This window comes from Sinocyclocheilus rhinocerous, unplaced genomic scaffold (assembly GCF_001515625.1).
Source record: "Sinocyclocheilus rhinocerous isolate Xijiao unplaced genomic scaffold, SAMN03320098_v1.1 scaffold1870, whole genome shotgun sequence".
NCBI classification, from domain to species: Eukaryota; Metazoa; Chordata; class Actinopteri; order Cypriniformes; family Cyprinidae; genus Sinocyclocheilus; species Sinocyclocheilus rhinocerous.
The window spans coordinates 389,900-411,785 of NW_015664009.1; the positions used below are offsets into that span (position 1 = coordinate 389,900).

A 21,886-nucleotide genomic window follows, 5' to 3' on the forward strand; every position below is an offset into this window, starting at 1 on the left:
ATTATTATTATTATTTTATTTATTTTTTGAGGGGTTGTGTGTGTATATGTTGGTTCAAAGCTGGTAACTCTAAGTTTGCTGGCTCAATCCAACAATCTGGGGGCTGAAAAAAAATTCCACAGTTCCTGGCCATATGCCAATATGATTGACATCAGCAATCATTTTAAAACATTGCAGTATTTTACAGGCTCTTAGACATTTTTGTATGAACTATCCCTTTAAAGGCTTTCCTTTCACATCAGTCTGCTATGTGTAAAGGCTTGAGGTGTTTCCTCGGGAAGATTGCTGCCTCAAAGCTTTAGTTCTTCACATGTCTGTCACTGGAGATCCTGTAGGCTGTGGATCACTTTGAACGGGCACACTTCTCAGGCAGTTGAGATGTCGTAAGAGTTGTGAATGGAGTGTGCCAGACCTTTCAAAGCTGAGTCACGCATCTCATGCTGAAGACATCTGCGAGACTTGACTTATTAGACTTCTTGCCAGAAGGTCTTGTCACCCTGCCACAATATTTTGGATATGGTTCGCACCTCTTTTTTTAGTTATTAGACGTTCTCAAAAGATCATTCAACCAGTTCAACCTGTAACGGTAAAGTGTTTGGGAAAACCCGCATGAATGGATTGTTTGTCATCTCCCACTGTTACACATTTGACATTAGCACACATTTTACTTGATTTATGAATTTACAAAATAAGTGGTTGGCTGTTGTAATTTCCAGCGGCAGTAGCCGATTTTATGCTAGACTTTAGCTCAAGGACTGTTTTGAAAACAGGAACCTTCACCAAAGCCATAACCTTCAAATGGACTGTTTATCCAGCATTTGTCATGTGAATTAAACCCTCTTAATAATGTCCTACAGAAACAAGTGACTTGAAGGACACACTAAGCACAGTGTGGTGATGTTTGTTGTCTACACTTCTTTGGTTTAATGACTCTTTTGGCTTGCTTGCCTTTTGGACAAGTGATGGAACTGGGCACACTTCACATGTAGTTAAGACCTTGTTGGAGATATATGTGGAGTGTGCCAGGCTTTAGGGTGCCATTTTTTTACAGCCAAAGTTCTTAATTGAAGGGCACTTAAGGAAGGTGACAGCGTGAGAGCAAAGACTGAATCCTCTTCTCATAGAACAGAATTGGATGTAAGAGCCACTATGGCTGTTGGGATTTGTTTCGGTGCTTCAGCATGTGCAGCATTTCCTGCAAGGCTTTCAATTCAAATATTCTTCAGTGCTGATAAGAAATATTAACAGATTCATTTAGATAACTGTTCAAATGTTTGGGGTCAGTAGGATTATTAAAACGATTTTTTTATAATTTTTTTATGTTCACCAAGGCTGCATTTATTTGATCAAAAATACAGTAAAAACAGTAATAATGTGAAATATCATTATACTTTAAATCACTCTTTTCTATTGTACTATATTTAAAATTTTAACAATGTATAATTCATTCCTAAAATGCAAAGCTGAATTTTCAGCATCATAACTCCAGTCTGCAGTGTCACATGATCCTTTAGAAATCCTTCTAATATGCTGATTTTGTGCTCGAGAAACATTTCTTATTTTATTATCAATATTGAAAACAGTCGTGCTGCTTAATATTTTTGTAGAAACCTTAATACAGAAGAACATCATTTAAGTAACAGTTTTTTGTAATACATTCATGTGTCCTTCCTGAATACTTTTTTCTTTTTTTAATAATCTTACTGACCCAAAAATTTTGAACGGTAGTGTATATCCATCTGGAATACTAATGTATGACTAGCAGTGTGTTTGTGGGTAGATATGAGTATAGTGCACTCTGTATGGTTACAGAGCTTTCATCTTCAGTGGTTGTGGTTTCTCTTAGAATACAAATATAAATACAAATTCATAGCTAAAATAGATAAAATGAATAGATAAAATATTTTTGCTTGCATGCTCATTTGCCATAGGCAACACTTGCATATACTGTGTTAGTTCCATAACCATGAAATTTATCCATTGCTTTTTTGGCTTTATTAATATAAACAACAATCTCTCTCTGTATTATCTGTCTTCTCTTTGCAAGCAATGACTGAAACCTAAACTGATAGTTCAGCCAAAAATGTGAATTCTGTCATCATTTACTCATCCTCATGGCATTCTAAACCTGTATAAACTTCTTTCTTCTGTGGAACACTTTGCAGCACGTCGGAAACAGAGAGAGAGAGAGAGGTTTCTCAAATTATCTTAGTTTCACAGAAGAAAATCAGACAAAGAAATTTGGAACAACATGATTGACTGAAGTCTGATAAGGTGCAGAAATGTAGTTCACCAGTTGTAGGCTAGTTCATCATGTTTAACAAGGTGTTGCTTTTCTTAACTCCACTTATTTATATTTTCTGTTTTCACTTAACATTTATAATTGAGTGACGTGTTCATGTGATGAACCAGAAAATTGAGACTTGCTAAAATCGCACTTGGCCCTTTGTTTCTGTATACTGGCTGTGTGCTGTTTATGTCCAGTGGAGGGCGCTAGAGTGGTTTCTGTACAATGAATGAATGCAGTAGGAGAATGACAGGGGTTAGAAACAGGCCCTTTGCCCATGTTGTACTGTGAGCCGTACCACCAGGCAGCATGTGGTGGTCCTGGACCCCAAGAGGGGCAGAACCTGCTGACAGATGCAGCTGAATATTAATTGGTTTGGCACTTATTGGTGGACCAATGTGTATTGATATTAAAAGACTAAAGAACTATATATTTGTACATTTAATCTCTGACAGTAATATGCCAAAAGGTATTTTAGGTGTGTCTGATGTGCCATGTTCAGTAGTATTATAGAATAAATGTATTATATATAATATTATATATAAGTAAATGATAGTAAGAGGAGACGGACTGTGATCAAAGTGCACGCGACGCGTGTTCCTGCAGAACATTACTGTAATTTTATTCATCTTTATTATTTTAATTTTCGATCTAGATATTTAAACTATATTCACTATATAGCCTACAGTGATTAACAAATTTATTCAAACAAATTTATGTAAGGTTTTAACCAATTTTATCAAATGTTTTACTGCTAATTTGTTGTTGTATTTCTAGTATGTATGCACGCACACACTCTCCTCATACCCACATGTGATGACTTGATGTACCAGTGTGCATTGAAAACATGTCTACTTGTATCTCACCTCTCTGTTTTCTTTTTTCCCCAGATTCCAGATGAGTGTGATAATGGTAAGTCCTCCTCTTATCTGAACACATGTCAGGCCCTGAGGCAGTTCTGAAATGGTTTGGACATTTCATGTGCTTACAGAGGCTTTTCACACTGTATTAAAAAGTAACCTTAACGTAATAACCCAAGCTGAGGGCCTATTGTGGTGGGCATTTTATTCCTACATACAGATTTTCATCTAATTGATAAGAGAGTTTAGTTTCACTTTTAGTGGGTTTAAAGGCACTGAATGCATAGCTCAAAGCTCAGGAGGAAGTTGGCATGACAAAAATAAAGTAGAGAACTCCATTATTTGTAGACCTTCAGTCTACAAGCGCAAAATGCTGTCATTCCCCCTCCTTTTGAAAGCAGAGTATACCCCGTTACACAGCCCTTTTTAGCAGACAAGGACCCTTCTGGCCTGCTTGTTGTGTGTTTGTTCACCTGTCAGTTAGCATGGCACATGATGGATTTCTGGTGCCATGCAGCACCTTTTACCCAGTGCCAGCGGGTGTCAGCCCACTTCACAACCAAATGTTTCATGGGGCCAAGCCCCTGCACATGACCCCTGCAAGCATCAATCACTCACAGCCCAAGATTGGCCCTTAACCAGTGGCATGCGGTGCATGTGCCAGTTCACATTGGCAGTTATTTCACTGCATTCATTCACGCTGCATTGACTCTTAATTGTGGGTTGTTGAATTATGAGGCTTGTGACTCTTTTTTTCTGTTTTAATAGTTCACACAAAAATAGAAATTCAGTCACCATTTATTGACCGCTATGTTGTTCTAGACCTGTATGACTTTCTGTGACCTGTAAAACACACATTGTGAATTTTTAAAGAATGTCCATTTTTTTAACACGTACATTTTACGTTTGACATCAGTTGTTTTTTTGTTAATTTTGTAGCTAGAAACTCTGTTCTCTTTCACTTAATTTTACATGGGAAATTCACTACTTTTTAAGGGATAGTTCACCCAAAAATGAAAATTACGTTTTGAATATGGATATTCTTCGTACAAAAACGCATCAGTTCGCTACAGTAGGCCTTTGTTCACCCCCCGGAGCCGTGTGAGGCACTTTTTATTATGGATGGATGCGCTTTATTTCACTTCTTTTGGACTGATGAACTGCAACACCCGCTGACTGCCATTAAACAACTGGGAAGATCAAAGGGGCTAATTTTAATTTTTGCGTGAACTATCCCTTTAAGTTTGTGGTCAGTACGATTTTTTTAAGGTTTTTGAAAGAAGTGTCTTATAGAAGTCTCTACAGTAAAAACAGTAATATTGTGAAATATTATTACAGATTAAAACAACTGATTTTTTTATTTTGATAATACTTTAGAATGTAATGTATTCATGTGATGCAAAGCTGAATTTTCACCATCATTACTCCAGTCTTTAGTGTCACATGATCCTTCAGAAATCATTCTAATATGCTGATTTTCTGCTCAAGAAACATTTATTTTCAATGTTAAAAAACAGTTGTGCTGCTTAATGTTTTTGTGGAAACTGAGACGCATCTTTTTCATGATTCTTTGATAATTCAAAAGTTCAGAAGAACCACGTTTATTTTAAATTGATATCATTTGCAGCATTATAAATGTTTTTGTCACTTTTAATCAATTAAGTGCACCTTTCTTAAATAAAAGTATTAATTTCTTTTTTTTAAATCTAACTTAGCGCAAATGTTTGAACAGAAGGGTTTATTCTTCAGAATTTCACAGAAGAAAGTCATACAGGTTTGAAACTACATAAGTGTGAGTTAATAATAATTGCATTATTTTATTTTTATTTATTTATTTATTTATTTTTAAGGTGTACTGTTCTTTTAAGTTTGGCTTCCTGTTTGTGAAATGGCTTGGGTTTTATGGTGATTTTTGTGTGGTTATTTGACTTTGACGTATTTATAGCACCATCGAGTACAGATATGCCATCTTCAGAGCATTACCATTAATAGAGTAAAGGTAGAGACGCCACTTAACAGCGGTAAATGCAGACCACCTGCGCTTTTCATTCACTGCTGATGTCAATTGAGATAGCAGGCTGCTTTCGCTTCCTCTACGTGATCGCACACTCTTATCATAATTACGTAATTAATTCCACGCATTCCCTGAAGTGTCCTTCTCCCCCCCCCAACACCGATTTATTACCTCCGAGCCCAAAGCCAACACTAAAGCTCTTATAGCTTTTAATGCCATAACGAAGGCCCATGATTACTTTAGGGACCGAGGTGAAACGCCTACTCCCTCAAGAGAGTGGAGAAGCAGGTTTTCTGCCTCCTGGGCCCATGCTCACCCTCCCTAACACAGCAGAAGGCCAGCGTGGGGATGAAGAGTGGACCCTTGATAGGCGCCGTCCTCAGGGAGAGGGGACAAGGCAAACAGGCGTGCCTCCAAAAAACCTTTTCTGCCTTGCCAAGTGACGGCATTCAATAGAAGACGCTTATATGCACATCCTGCGCCAACCCGCCCCCCATCAAAACCTGCATCACTCAATTTGTACAAGATGGCAACTGGCCAGTGATATAATTTATGGAGTCACAAACTGTTGTTTTTATTAGATCACATCACCGAGACTAATTCTTTGTGTCTGTTTTTTTAAAACTTTGGAAACCGCATGGTTTCGTACTTGTGTTACTGGTGTAATGTGTGGAGTGAAATATAACGACAGGTTCACCCATCACCTGGGTCTGATCTTTGAAGAACAAGTGTAGTCTTGTTTGCAGTTGTGCTGTGTGGATTCAAATGTGTCAGGAGGAGGGGTTGATTTGCTTGAGCTTAAACACACAAAGATTTCATCACCAACCGATAGCAACAACAATAATCAGGAAATAAAAAGGGGAGGGTTCGTGTAATGCTCAGGTGTGAAAGCTCACTTTCCATTGAAGGCATTGGGCTTATTCGGTTATCTCTGTAAACCCTTTTTAGTCTGCCAGGCATGGATCTCATAAACCTGAAAACTCAAAGAAAAACTTGAAAAGTATATATTAACAATATATATTAGCGTCCACACCATTAGGCGATACCGTTCTGTTTATTATAAGCGTGTGCTGCAGTTTTGTCATCTGCCACTTACAAGTTTCTTAAAACTTTGATTGGCTGTCAAGTTTTTATCATTAATCCACTATAAAAAATCATGCTGAAATTGATGTGGTATGGCTATTCTCATATAATTAGAATAATTGTTCAAACTTATGCTCACCAAGGCTGTGTTTATTTGATCAAAAAGTAAAATGTGTAGTATTGTGAAATATTATTACAATTTAAAATAACTGTTTTCTATTTGAATGAATGTTTAAGGGATAGTTCACCCAAAAATGAAAATTCTGTCATTAATTACTAACCCTCGTGTCGTTCCAAACCTGTAAGGCCTTCGTTTATCTTCGGAACACAAATTAAGATATTTTTGATGCATTCCGAGAGCTCTCTGACCCTGCATAGTCAGCAAGGATCCTTAAACGATCAAGACTCAGAAATGGCACCAGGGTGACGCGGAGGGGATGGATTGTTGAATAAAGTCGTTATTTTAGTTTTCTTTGCGCACAAAAAGTATTCTTGTAGCTTCGTAAAATTACGGTTGAACCACTGATGTCACATGGACCATTTTAACAATCTCCTTGCTACGTTTCTGAGCCTTGATCGTTTAAGGATCCTTGCTGTCTATGGGATGTCTCGGAGAGCTCTCGGTATGCATCAAAAATATCTTAATTCGTGTTCCGAAGATAAACGGAGGTCTTACTGGTTTGGAACGACATGAGGGTGAGTAATTAATGACAGAATTTTAATTTTTGGGTGAACTATCCCTTTAAAATTGAATTTATACCTGTGATGCAGAGCTGAATTTTTAGCAATCATTATTCCAGTCTTTAGTGTCATACTCATATGATCTTTCAGAAATCATTTTAATGTGTTATTTATTGTTATCAATGTTGACAATGAGTTGTGCTGCTTAATATCTTGTGGAAACTGTGGTACATTTTTAAATGAACACAATTTATTTGAAACAGAAATAGTTACAATCTGTAACATTATAAATGTGTTTACTGTCACTATTGATCAATTTAATGCATCCTTGTTTAATAAAAGTATCAGTTTCTTAAAAGAAATTTACTGTATGATCAACAATTTTTTTTCATATACCTTAATGAATTCATATTTGAAGTGAAAATTAAAACATTTTCTCTTCAGGTTTAAACATCTAATGTTACTCTAATGGCGCTTTTCCACTGCATGGTACGGCACGGTACGGCTCAGTACGGTTCACTTTTTGGAGGTTTTCCACTGGGTACAGTACCTGGTACCTGGTACTTTTTTTAGTACCACCTCGGTTAAGTTTCCAAGTGAACCGTACCGTTACCAAAACGTGACGTGTAAACTCTGCTGATCCCTGATTGGCCGGAGAGAATCGTCTCTACCTGCGTCACTGAACTTGCAACACAAACACAAAAGAACCGCTAGATTTAAATCAGCACAGCCAGCGAAGGATCGAATGCAACTGTTTTGAACAAGCGCACCTTTTTTTTTAACAACCAAAAAGTTTTGTTGTCTGTTGCGGAAGTACAGACGTTCCTCTCGTTGATAGCAGAGGAGCGGATCCAGCTAGAGCTTGATGGGGCGACGCGGAATGAAAAAGTTTTTTTTAGGAGTCGTGGTAGTAGAGGCGGCGCAACTATAACGACATGTGAATAATCCCGCCCACTCTAAAGCGATACTAAACTGCAGTGGAAACGCAAACCGTGCCGTGCCGTACTGAGCCGTGCCGAGCAGAGTCGTACCATGCAGTGGAAAAGCGCCATAATAGTCTAGTTCCAGTTCCACTTCCAGGTAGACTGTAGTGTTGTCCTTGTTTTAGGGAGGGAATAGGTTAGTGGGTCAGAACTGTTATTTCATCCTCAAGCACAAAAAGCCTCCGATACTCAAAGCAAACAAATGGCGAGCTGTAGATGACCCAAGAAAACACAAGCTTAGACTTGGTACTCTGTCCACAGGACAGTTAGATCCCCATATGACAGCAGCGAGAGAGGGGCCACACCTAAAGACCACTTTTCAGGGATGGAGAAAGGAGCGATTAACGGAGGAAAAAAGCAAGAGGCTCCCAAAGAAAGGGATGGAAGAAAGGCAATTGAGTAATGGCCTTTGGCAAACTAGCGAAGCATATGCTAACCCAGTGCAGGATTAAAGGAGGCCTTTGTTGTGTCCAGAGCCATAGTCATCGATCTTCCTCTCCCTCCCTCCTTGCCGGAGACTCAATGGACATCCCTCCAGAGAGCCACAGACCCTCTGTGAAGCAACAATGGGACTCCTCGCATTTACACTGACAAACAAGGTTAGCACAAGAGACTCTTCAAAGTGCACCCAGTTGTTCCGCGCTTTTCCGGTGTCGTCTTGGATCAGTCTTGGTAACGGTTTCTGCAACTGTTCACCCTTTGTATTGATCTTGGTCTAGTGGAGAAGGAAGGACTTATGCCGGGACAGATGTGCCAGTTTGGATGGAGTTTAACAGGCGACTGAAGTGGATGTGAAGAGGATAAACTTTTTCTAGAATCATACAAAAAGTAAAAGAAATGGTTACTCTACATACTCTACACTACCATTCAAAGATTTATTTTATTTTATTTTATTTTTTGATCAAAAATGACAGAAAAAAAACGTTTTCTATCTCAAATAAACTTTTTTTTTTTGTAACTTTTTGTTTGTTTTGTTCATCAACTAATCCTGAAAAAAAAATGTATCAGTTTCCACAAACATTAAGCAGCACAACTGTTGATAATACTGAAAATTCAGCTTTGCCATCACAGGAATAAATTACATTTTAAATTATATTCATATAGAAAACTGTTATTTTAAGTTGTAATAATATTTCACAATATTTCTGTTTTTACTGTATTTTTAATCAAATAAATGCAGCCTTGTTGAGCATAAGAAACCAGTTAAAAAATCTTACCAACCCCAAACTTTGCTCCAAAAATATGTGGTTATTTTTTTCCATGGAACACAAAAATAGATTTTGCAGTTCCCAATTTTGGTATTACTTTGTGTCCAATGTGCCAAAATGTCACAAAAAACACCATAAACTTCTCTAAATTCTCTTAAAGCCTCCAAATTGCTACATATAAATTTAAGTCATCATTCACAATACAGTGATTCATACATCTCAGGTACCATATTTGATTTGAGAGTTGCATAATTAAATAATTATTAAACAAAGGCATCATATGGCTTTAGAAGACTTTAAATATCATGCATGGACCACTATTATGGTGATTTTAGTTCTTTAATAATTTTCTTTTGGGTTCCTCAAAGCAAGAGTGTCTTTAGAACAATATGTGGGTGAGGAAGTGATAAAATTTTTGGAGAACTATTTGTTGTTCAACAGGTGTTTTTGTCTAACACCGCTTCAGGTTTGCTTCATAAATCCGTTACTTTATAGAAACAAATCTGTGTTGCTAATGCCATATATATGGCACCTACACACCACCACTGTCTCCCTTCAACATGAGTATGATGACAAGACGTCCATCTCGTCTCACTCATTAGTCTCAAGGGAAAGCTTATTCCATTGGAGGCTGCCAACAGGCACATGCTCCCTCACAGAGCGCAAACACTCCCACTCCGAACTAATCAAACAGGGGAGAAAAGGAGGGAAAGGGCTTGAGTGGCCAGAGGAGAGGGTGTTTAAGCAGTTTGTTATCCCTCCCCCAATGTCTCCCAATCAGCCTCCTTCCTCGTGCTCTGATGTTGTTGACGGGGCCCCTTGGTGGGCTGGCTGCCTTAACAGACGCACAGCGAGCCGAGTGGAACCTGTGTGCCGCCACTTTATCTGTCTTTTCTGCCGCTTGAGGTGGCATATGGCATGTGGCAACTGGAGGGAGCTGAGGCCATGAAATGGGGCTAAAAACTTTAGTTTGAAAGATGTGGGGATGTTGTAAATTGTCTTGAAGTAGCTATTATTGTTGGATGTGAGGATGTAATATCAGTAAGCTATAAATGGTTTAAAACGACTTAACATTTTTGCATTTTATACAGTAAGTTGTAGGGCTGGGTTTTGACACAAATTTCACGATTCGATTCTGATTGACAACCTTTCGATTCAATTTCCTATTCGATTTCCGATTGAATTAAATTCAATATCGATTTTTTTGGATATATATCAGGTACAGTACATAACAAAATTTCCTCAAGGAAAAAAGTCTTGCAACTATTTCTGTAAAATATGCATGCAAATTAACTGATTTGTATACAAACGGTTACATTACGCTCAATGAAGTTTTTTATAATAATAAAGTTACAGTTACTTCATTATATTTCTCTGCCAATTAATTTTTTGCAATATAAACATTTAAGTGGTAGCTGTCATAACTTCAAGGATTTATTAAATTAGACACTGAAGAACAGTACAAAAAATATAATGAATATGTTATATAGTGCATATATTTAGCAAAATGCTCCTCTCTAGAGTTAATTTCTCTAGCTGACAAATGGGTTTATGGTCACCGAATATATTTTTAAATGTGACGTTACGTTACATTGTTTACAAGCTGTTATATTGACATCTTTCCGCGGTCGAAACACTAATCAAGTAATTACATGAGATAGGATATGGATTTTGGTAAGTTGTACTCTTTCTTTTAACATACCTTCGAACGTTCATTCATGTTATTTCCTGCTGTAACTGGTTACAGCGGCGGGCATGATCAGTTCACGTGCGCTTCGCGCTGCCACTTTTGTTATATCAAAAATAACAAGGCACAATGCTTATTGCGATTTATTTGGACGGGAAGCGTGCTACAATTTTCCGTTCATTAACTGAAAACAGGCTAGACTAACGATTTTTTGAATTTAAGAATCGATATCACTTCGTGAAAATGAGAATAGATTAAAAAAAATTTTTTACCCTGCCCTAGTAAGTTGGAAGGCATTTGAGGAGCTAAAATAAACATGAATAATATTTTATTCATCTGACTTTACCAGTCTATGATTTCTCTGTCCTCTAGATGTTCCTGTCATCCAGCAGCTCAGAAGAACCTTTAAATATTTCAAAGATTACAGACAGGTTAGAGGATACTGAAAATATTCCCATCTATCTCTGCATAGGAAAGAATCTGAGATTTAAAATGTTTTCTTTCTGCTTCTCTGTAGATGATCATCGAGCCCACAAGCCCAAAGCTTCTTCCAGACCCTCTGCGAGAACCCTACTATCAGCCTCCATACACTCTAGTGCTGGAGCTCACCGACGTCCTCCTCCATCCTGAGTGGTCGGTAGGTGTCAGCTCAATTAAAATAACCATGAGAGAACCTGCATTTAAGGAATGAGGAAAGACCAATGCATACTACTGTTTAAAAGTTTCGAAAAGGGGTGTGTGTATATACAGTGTATAGATATAGATATAGATAGATAGATAGATAGATATAGATATATATGTATATATACACATATACATACATTAGGGATGCACCGAAATGAAAATTCTTGTCCGAAACCGAACAAAATTAAACACTGGGCCAAAGGCCAAATAACAAACATGGTTTTTCACATTTTTTCCCCCCCATGTATTTTGCCATTTTTTTCACCATTGCATAAATTAAATAGCCAAAATGTGCTTTTTACTGTTTTGTCTTGCTTTTCAAATAAAAAAATAAATTACAAAATGACCATTTAAAAATATTTACTTAACACTGAACATTGTTTGCCATTCTAGCAGACATTATACCAACAAAGCACAATTTAACTTAAAATTAATAAGGTAGTAAAATAATATTTTCTTTGGCCATTTTTGAGACCCCCTTCTTGAAACAGGCATGTATTTTTTTTACTGTACAAATAAATGCAGCCTTACTAAGCAGAAGAGAATTCTTTTTTAAAACATATCTATTACAGATTTGAACACTATGTGTGAATGTTATAATAAATGTATTAATATAGCTGTTGTAATTATTATTATCCTTATTATTGTCTTAAATTTTTATTTTATTTTACAGACCAACAGTAAAATTACAATCCTAACATTTATGAATGTTGATGAAGCTTTTATTTTGGCGGAAACCCACAGGAAGATCTCAGTGCTTCTTTTTGTTGACAACAGCAGATTTATAAATGATTCTCATTACGAATTTGGCAAGATGTTTGTCGCACGTATCGCATTGTCACATGCCTTGTAAAAAAAGTCATAAAAATATTACTGAGCAACTGACGAGTAACACTGTTTCAGCACAGATTTTGCTTGCGCTTTGGACTTTGAACCCTGGCTAACAAGCAGAACATGCAGCGCTGTTTGAAAACAAGCAATTCGTGCGTGTATTAGAAAACATATTCTGCAGTTTATTTACTAATTGTTTAAGGCCATTTCGCAATTTCAATCATCATACAGTAACCAGCAACATCCACCCTTCCTCTTCTCATCGAAGACATGCGTTGCAGTGCTAAACAGTCTCTCGCTGTCGGTGCTTGTATTGATTTTTGCATCTTTCTCTGACAGTTTTAAATGTTTCCGCACTGCCGACATGTTTGCTGCATTAGTGCACGCCTCTATTTGATCACGTCATGTCATTGTTCAGTACAATTTATTTGGTCTTTTCACGTATTCACACCGAAACATCGAAAGAGCTTTTTTTGCTATTTTCCGACGAATAATTTTGGTTGCCGAACATTCAGTGCATCCCTAATATATATTATTCAGATACAACATATTCATCAGAATTGTCAGTAAAGACATTTATAGTATTACAGAAGATTTCTGTTTAAGGCAAATGTTGTTCTATTCATCAAAGAATCCTGGAAACAAATGCATCACGGTTTCCTAAAAAATATTAGGCAACGCAACTGCTTTCAACATTAATAATCAGAAATGTTTTTTGCATACCAAATCACCATATTAGAATGATTTCTGAAGGATCTGACACAAAATTCAGCTTTACCACCGTTTACCATTCACGTTTAACATTAAAACAGAAAACAGTTAAGTTATAATAATATTTCACAGTATTACTGCTGTTTTTTGTGTTTTTAATCAAATACATGCAGCCTTGGTGAACATAAGACAGTTCTTTCAAAAACTGTTAAATGGTAGTGTAATTGGATATTTCTGTTAATTTTTTAACTCATTTTGCCTTTAATTCAGTTTTAATGGGCTTTCATTGTGAGAAATACATTTTTAAATGTACAATTAATACGAGGGAAAAAAATTCTGAAAGCCAGTTTCCAATCTTTATTTCTAGTAATTTTTCCAGCGCCCAATGTGACTCTTTTTGTCATTTCAATTTGTATCTCAAATAGTTGGAACAGTGTTCCACACTGCATGTACAATAATTATAAAATGCTTTATAAAGTTTAAGATGGAGTTCAGCATTTCACACCATAGACCGTGTCAACTCCCCGTCCCAATGAGCCACCTTGAGCTGCGAGACATAGACTTCACATTCTCAGATCTATATTTATAGAGCTATCATGAAATGATTCTTAAAACTAGACTGGTTAGATTGAACCCCTAGTAAACTTTTCGTGGGCGTTTGGCTCCTAATTGCAGGCCCTGTCCTGTTCCAAACTAAACACAGCTGCGCCAGCTCTCGTGTATTCTGTACATACGCTCTTTATGTGCAGTGCTGTATAATGTGTATTTTTGTGCACTCCGATCCAGACTACAATAAACTGTCTCAATTTGATTGGTTTGATTTACTATTAAACAACCCTTAGTCAGTTTATTACTATCCTTATCAATTTCTGTTAATCATATGAGGCAATCTGAAACACTGTTTTGGGCCAACCACCTGTCGCCTCCTTTACCTGCACCCTCCTCCCCTCTGTTCCCTCTACCTGGCCAGCTGTGAGGTAAGGGCCACACACAGGTGACAGGTGGAGCATAGCCGACCTGTAACCTGACACCCCTCAGCAGACTGTTACCGTGGTGCATGGCACAGTGATTTTTGTTGAACCTCAAGTGAAGCTTTGTCTGTGACTGTACTCGTACTTTTTGGTTTTGTCTGACTGTGACATGTATACTGAGGTATAGGTGTTTAGTGCCACATAAAAGCGCAATTGAAGTATCGGTTACTCTAAACGATACAAAAGTAGGGTTGTAGCTCACAGTACAGAAGAGTTTGATGCTAAAATACAACTTACTTGACTAAAGACATTTAACAGTGAATTGACGTGAAAAATGCTTCTTTGCTATGCTTTTATTTTAAAGACAGATGATCGCAATAGTCACGCTCTTGTTTTCCAGTAAATGACTGAGAAAGGCTGTTTAACAGCATGTTTGTTTAAAAATGTATTCCAGATGGGACGTCTAAAGATGTTTGAGATTAAATAACAACGCTCAGGAAATCTGAAACAGCACCTATGAGCAAAACACTGCTAATAGCAAAAATCTGTTACATATTATTTCCGTTTTATTTTTTTCTTATTTTTACAACAACTGAATGCATTAAAATAAATGCACTTTATTTTGAAAGAAAATATTATACATTACCGTTCAAATGTTTAGGGTCAGAAAGTTTTTTTTGTTTTTTTTTTATATGTTTTTCAAATATGTCTCTTCTGTTCGCCAAGGCTGCATTTATTTAGTGAAAAATACAGGATAAAACATATTTTGAAATATTATTACAATTTAAAATGACTGTTTTTTATTTGCATATATTTTAAAATTTAATTTATTCCTCTGACGCAATGCTGAATTTTCAGCAGCCATTACTCCAGTCTTCAGTGTCACATGATCCTTCAGAAATCATTCTATGTTGATTTGATGCTCAAGAAATATTTTTTAATATTATCAATGTTGAAAACTGCTGTTGTGCTGTTTTATATTTTTGTAAAAACATACGTTTTAGAGATTGATTGATGAATAGAAAGTTCTAAAGAACAGAATTTTTTTTGAAATAGAAAATTGTAAATGTCTTCACCGTCACTTTTGATCCTTGCTGAATAAAAGTATTAGTTTCTTTCAAAAAAAATTTACAAGCCCCAAACTAATGTAAATTTAAATGCAAACTGACCAGTTAAAAACTAAAACGGTAAATAAAAAAGATTAATTAAAATGTATATTATAATGAAAATAAAATAAATATATATATATAAATAAAAACAAATTCTTAACTATTAAAATTGTTAATGAAAATTATTCTGCTATATAGCATTTATTCTAAACACTATATAAACATGTAAACTTTTTTTAAAATGGTGTTTTAATGTTTTCTGGATCTCCTCTGCCCCTTTAGTTGGCCACAGGTTGGCGTTTTAAGAAGAGGCCTGGCATAGACTACCTCTTCCAGCAACTGGCCCCACTTTATGAGATAGTCATCTTCACATCAGAGACGGGCATGGTGAGTCTCAGTGGTGGTGAGGACTGCCTATTTACCACAATAATGCAAGTGTGAAATGCTTGTTATTTGTTTTTGCATACACCGTTTCAATTGCAGTTAAAAGGAAAAGTTTCTTGAACCCTGCTTGAACATTGAGCCCACTTACAATAGATGCTATTTTGGGTACAGTGGCACACCTACTTGTCTGTTGATTCTACAAACACACAGTCTTGTGCTCAAATATAATGTTTCCTAATTGATGCCATCATTGAGACATTTGTGCTCAGCTTTAGTCTGCTAGTGTTTGTGTGTGTCTGTTGTTGTTTGGTTGGTGTGGCACACTTGTAAAGTCATGCAAATGAGCCTTGTTTTGATTGAAGAACCATTTGCTGCTGCTGCTGCTGTTTTTTTGTTTTATTCTAATGCATGCAAATGTCAATTCAGCTTTTCAGCAATGTAAAAATGGCCCATCTACTGTCTTGATGGGCTGCTTCACAAATTTTAGAGCAACTAGCATTTTTAATTTAGGCTTTTGACAGTATTTGATGGCTCAATATGATATAAGAAGTGATATTAGATATCATGATTCCACTGCATTATGTTTTACATCACTTGCTCACCAATGGATCCTCTGCAGTGAATGGGTGCCGTCAGAATGAGAGTCCAAACAACTGATAAAAACTTCACAATAATCCACACCACTCCAGTTCTTCAATCAGCATCTTGTGAAGTGGAAAAACTGTTTGTAAGAAACAAATCCATCGTTAACTTCAAACCATTCCTGAAATAGTCCTCTATCCATAATAATGCTTTCTTCAGTGAAAAAGTTGTCTTGTCTGAATCAGGAAAGACATATGCACAGATCAAACACTGTTTACAAGTGAAAACGGTCCAAAAAAATTCTAAACAAATATGTTGATGAATTTTTTTGTGAGGGGACAACAGGGACTTTTTCAATAGAGGAAGCGGTATTATGGATTATGGCCCCGTATTTTGGCCAGAAGTGATGGTTTAACGTTAAAATGAATTAATTATGGATTTGTTTCTTACAAACACAGCTTTTCACTTCAGAAGACATTCATTGATGGACTGGAGTGGTGTGGATTACTTGTGGATTATTGTGATGTTTTTATCAGCTGTGTTTGGACTCTCATTCTGACGGCACCCATTCACTGCAGAGGATCCATTCATGAGCAAGTGATGTAATGCTGAATTTCTTCAAATCTGTTCCAATGGAGAAACAAACTCGTCTACAGAATGGATGGCCTGAGGGTGACTAGATGTTCAGCAAATGTTCATTTTTGGATGAACTACATCTCTCATTGTAATACATTTCATAATGTGCATAAAAACGATTCCTGAACACACAATATCGTATGTTTGTGTGTGAACAGACGGCGTACCCCTTGATTGACAGTATAGACCCTCAAGGATTTGTGATGTACCGGCTCTTCAGAGATGCCACACACTACATGGAGGGCCACCATGTTAAGGTAAACTGCGCAATCTGCTGGTCTATACATCTGTTTCTCGATATCATGCTTTGTTGGTGATGTGCGCAGATTCACTCTCAGTATTTAGGACACTTCTCTGTTCCTGTAAACAGTGTCCGCCACTTACCGTAAAAAAATTCAGCTGTCTGGTATATTCACCCCTACATGGCCGTGGGTCTTTTGAGTCACAGTATTTGAGATAAGCCATATGTCACGAAACACTGAAATATTTCACTGCCCTCAGATAGACGCTGCTCATTTGACCATAAATTGTAATGTATTTTTGTACAGATGTTGATAGTTTGGTTTTACAAAAGTGCACATGTTCTGGGGAAACCAATTCATAGAACTGTGAAGTTTCAAAATGCTGCAATCCTGATTCACAGACGTGTATTTGCTAACTTCCTAATTTCTTACAAATGGCTTTGAGTAAAGCTCCTCCATGTGTATGTAATACAGTACGGTCTGATCTTATTGCTCAAAATCCCCGCCCCGTGGGCCCCCTCTCTTGAGTGACCCGGGCAACATTATGGCGCGATGCCCCCTGTGTCTCTTCTGCATGCCGTCCTTCTGTTCGCGCATTGATTTCCCCACTGCTATGTGCTTTTTATTTTTTATTTTCTCAACAGCCCAAGACAATAGCAGTTTCTTCCCCTCCTTCTCTCCTCCTCCCGTCTCTCTTCTCAGGGCTCATTAACCTTTTGCCCCCTCCTTTATTCTTCGTTAGGCCGTCCGTCGTTACCTAAGCTTTCTCCTCATTAGGCTTATGAATGGTGCACAACGCTTAAGATAAAATTTACAATTGCATTACAGTTTACAAATTCAAATTCAGTTTTAAAATTAACTTTAGCATCCATAATCATATTACAGTGTCGCATGTTGCATTGTATATTATTTTATTCATTATACACTACCATTCGATGTTTGGAGTTAGTTTTTTTTTTTAGAGAAATTAATACTTTTATTCAGGATGCATCAAATTGATCAAAAGTGACAGTAAAGACATTTATAATGTTACAAAAGATTTCTATTTTAAATGCTGCTCTTTTGAACTTTCTATTTAAAGAACTCTGGGGGGAAAAAAAGTTCTGCATCACTAGCATCAGCATATTAGAGTGATTTCTGAAGGATCTTGTGACTCTGAAGACTGGAGTAATGATGGTGAAAATTCAGCTTTGCCATCAGAAGAATAAATTACACTTAAAAACGTATTCAAATAGAAAACGGTTGTTTTAAATTGTAATAATATTATACAATACTACTGTTTTTACTGAAGTTTTTTTATCAAATAAATGCAGCCGTGGTGAGCATAAGAGGCATCTTTCAAAAACAAAAGAAAATCTTACCTACCCCGAATGTTGTACTGTACTGTAACTACATTTCTTTAATTAAATGTTGTTAAAATACTGTTATTAAAATATTGCATTTAAGCTTGCAGAACATGTTTGCTAATAGCCTAAAACAAGTTAAGTAAATTTACACAGTATTATAATGTATTAGTTAGGGCTGGGTCCCGATTCGATTCCAATTCGCAAGCTCTCAATTTGATTCGATTCTTGATTTGATTCTCAATTTTTTGATTACATTAAGTGAATATAGTTTTAATACAAATGCTATTGATACATCTAAAAAATAAACTGTAAACATCAGTTTACAAATGGCGAATTATTAAAAAGAAATTAAGAGCCACAGGCCTGTATTTTAAACCTATTCTTTTTTTCTTTTTTTTTTATAGGGTATAGGGTCTTTTTTTTAAAGGGGTCATATGATGCTGCTAAAAAGAACAGTATTTTGTGTATTTGGTGTAATGAAATGTGTTTATGCGGTTTAAGGTTCAAAAAACACATTATTTTCCACATACTGTACATTATTGTTTCTCCTCTATGCCCCGCCTTTCTGAAACGCAACTACAGCGAGAATAAAAGTTACGCCGCCTTTCTTTGCGTGAACATCTGGGCGGCGTTGTGCAAATCTTCCCACATAGTGAGGTAGGTATGTGGGGGCGTTTTAGAACGAGCCGTTTTTGGTAGGTGTGGCTGACTCTTAACTTTTATAAAGAATATCTCTTTGGATTTGAGACTTTAGTCTTTGCAACTTTACAGATCTTCTTTATGCACCAAGAGCTTGTAACACTCCAAAGAGAAAGGAAAAATTGAAATCGCATCATATGACCCCTTTAAAAACAATAATAGGGCCCTATAAAATGTTTTTCTTAATTTTTCTGGTAATCAGATGAAGGCTTACATTTCCTCCGTTATTCAAAAAGCAGCTACAGAAAACGAGCAAAGAACATATACATTACCAAAGAACGTTGACTTTCTAGCGCGAGTATATGCACTTTAAAAAACACTCCCATTATAATCAGTGAAGCTGTCTACACTGTATGATGAATAAACCTCTTATTCTTACATTGCACGTACATCTGCACTTTGTTGTTTATGATGAGAATTTGCGAGCTGAATTCAGTCAGCAAGTGCGCTCTGAACAACAAAACTGATGTTTCAGCAATGACTCCTCTGAATGCCTCTGATTGGCCATTGCATTCATAAGCTCAGCATAATCGTGTGTGATTGGTTATAACGCGCAACACTGTAAAAACGTGGATACTATCGTCTATCGGCACAACCCTATAATGTATAGTATGAAAAAATATATATTCATTTGCTAATGAATTTGCTAAAGAATACATTTAGCAATGTTTTTAAATTTAATGCATCATTAATGAGCCGAACCGAAATGATTTGCAGTTCATACACACACACTACTTCGTAGCTGCTTCTAATCGTACACAAGCAGACATGAGTGTATGCATGCATATTTGCGCAATAGGTCTTCCCTCCGGTCACATTTCACCACTGCCTGTCTGGCCTTGTCCACCAGACCCCCATCAGCACTCTCTCTCCATCCACCTTCTGCCAACCCACGTTTATTTCTCTCCGCTTCCCCTCCTCTCCTCCTCCCTCACCTCCCATCTGGCTCTCAGAAGCGGGTGAGGGAAGGCGCAAACAAAGTCAGATAAGTGTGTCTTCGAAAAGAACAGAATTATCGACTAGTACACTTACTAAAAACAATGCGAAGTTTGAAGAAAATTGGTGCCATCACAAGACTGACACTAAAAGTGAATGCAAAAGCAGCAGAATGCATTTTGGGCCAGCATGAACTTGATCGCTTTGAGTGATGCATGACGGAAAGGTTCCCTGGTATTTATGTAAAACACAACTGTGCTTAGTTTCCCAAGATAGCCTTTCTGTGAACCGTTTGGTACAGATATGACACCAGTAGATGCTGCTGCTCCCCACCCCCAACAGAGAAAGGGGGCGGGACGGACTTTGATTGGCAGGTGCGTAGCGTGACACGTGCGTATAGTTAGCGGCACGCTTCCTCCGGCTCGTGCTTCAATGTTTTACCTGGGGAATTGGAGAGACTGCAACATGACACTCTTACGCCCAGCTGCGTTACACGGCTCTGGTCACACTCATACACACTAGCTACATAAACGTACTAATTACCATTAGATTTCACATTTTGAATGCGATTTAGACCCCATTAAGTTCGCGTGTAGCTATAATCCATAAAAATCTCATTATTTATACATGCACGCTCATACACTCAATAACAAATACAGTGAAACACACACTCTCGCTCCCGGTGGGGTTCAGGGCGTCCCTCATTGGGAGGCAGATGCGGGTAATTTATTGTAAATGCTACGGAGTGTGCCGCCGTCAAGAGGGCTTTCCTTTCGGGGGCCCCTCCATCTCTCTTGCACACGCAACTTTTTTTCAGTCCCTCAGGGGGGATGCTGATGACCTCAGTGATAGAGAGTGTGTAGCGTCCCTGTCCATCTGCTCTGTAGGACCACCACTGAGACAGCTGGCCCGGAGAGAGTGTGTGTTTGTGTGTGAGCGAGCGGGCGAGCGCCAGGGCCAATGGGCTGGTGTTAAGTCTTTGCACACCTCCACAAATGCATAGGTGTAAATATGGTTCGCATCAGTGTCACACAAACGTTCAGGGGTGAGAAAGGTCACATTTAACCTCAATTTGTATGTATAGCTGGGATAAGTAGACTGCAGCTAGTTTACTAGATGGCAGGGCTCTTGAAGCAATAGTCCACAAGAGGCAGAGCGTTACAATGATTTTACCACAGGTAAGGGGTGTTTTGGGGATTTAACCATAGTAAAATCACTGTACCACACTATGTGTGGCTTTTATCACATTGCTGTTGCTCATTAAAAAAAAAAAAAGCTGCACTGTTAAATATCTATACAGGTACATAAAAGTCTAAAAATGTAAAGTAAAATGTAAATGAAAAAAGAAAGTTATATATAATATGATTATATAGAATGTAAATATATTAAATAATTTAATTTGTATAACTTCATATTTCTATTTATATTCTTTTTACATATTTATTTCAATTTTTATATTCTTAAAGGGTTAGTTCACCCAAAAATTAAAATTCTGTCATTAATTACTCACCCTCATGTCGTTCTAAAACCGTAAGACCTTCGTTCAACTTTGGAACACAAATGAAGAAATTTTTGATTAATTCTGAGAGCTCTCTGACCCTCCCATAGACAGCAGTGTAATGACCACGATCAAGGTCCAGAAACGTAGCAAGGAGATCTGTAAAATTATCCATGTGACATCAGGGGTTCAGCCGTAATTTTACGAAGCTACGAGAATACTTTTTGTACGCAAAGAAAACAGAAATAACGACTTTATTCAACAATTCGTCTCCTTCGCGTCTCCCTAGCGCCATTTTGGAGAGTATCCACTGAACGTAAACAGACTGACCTTAATCGTGGTAATTACATTGCTGTCTATGGGAGGGTCAGAGAGCTCTCAGAATTCATCAAAAATATCTTAATTTGTGTTCCGAAGATGAACTGAGGTATTACGGATTTGAAACGCCATGAGG

General features: G+C 37.2%; 1 protein-coding gene across 1 annotated transcript in view; it reads left to right on the top strand.

The window, feature by feature from the left end:
• The window catches only part of LOC107729126 (mitochondrial import inner membrane translocase subunit TIM50-like), a 34,993-nt gene that overhangs the window by 11,207 nt on the left and 1,900 nt on the right, over positions 1–21,886 (top strand). Inside the window, exons 4-8 of the mRNA XM_016539510.1 lie at positions 3,178–3,199; positions 11,176–11,234; positions 11,321–11,440; positions 15,392–15,496; positions 16,870–16,968. Coding sequence (XP_016394996.1) covers positions 3,178–3,199; positions 11,176–11,234; positions 11,321–11,440; positions 15,392–15,496; positions 16,870–16,968 — 405 coding nt within the window. The remainder of the gene's footprint in view (positions 1–3,177; positions 3,200–11,175; positions 11,235–11,320; positions 11,441–15,391; positions 15,497–16,869; positions 16,969–21,886) is intronic.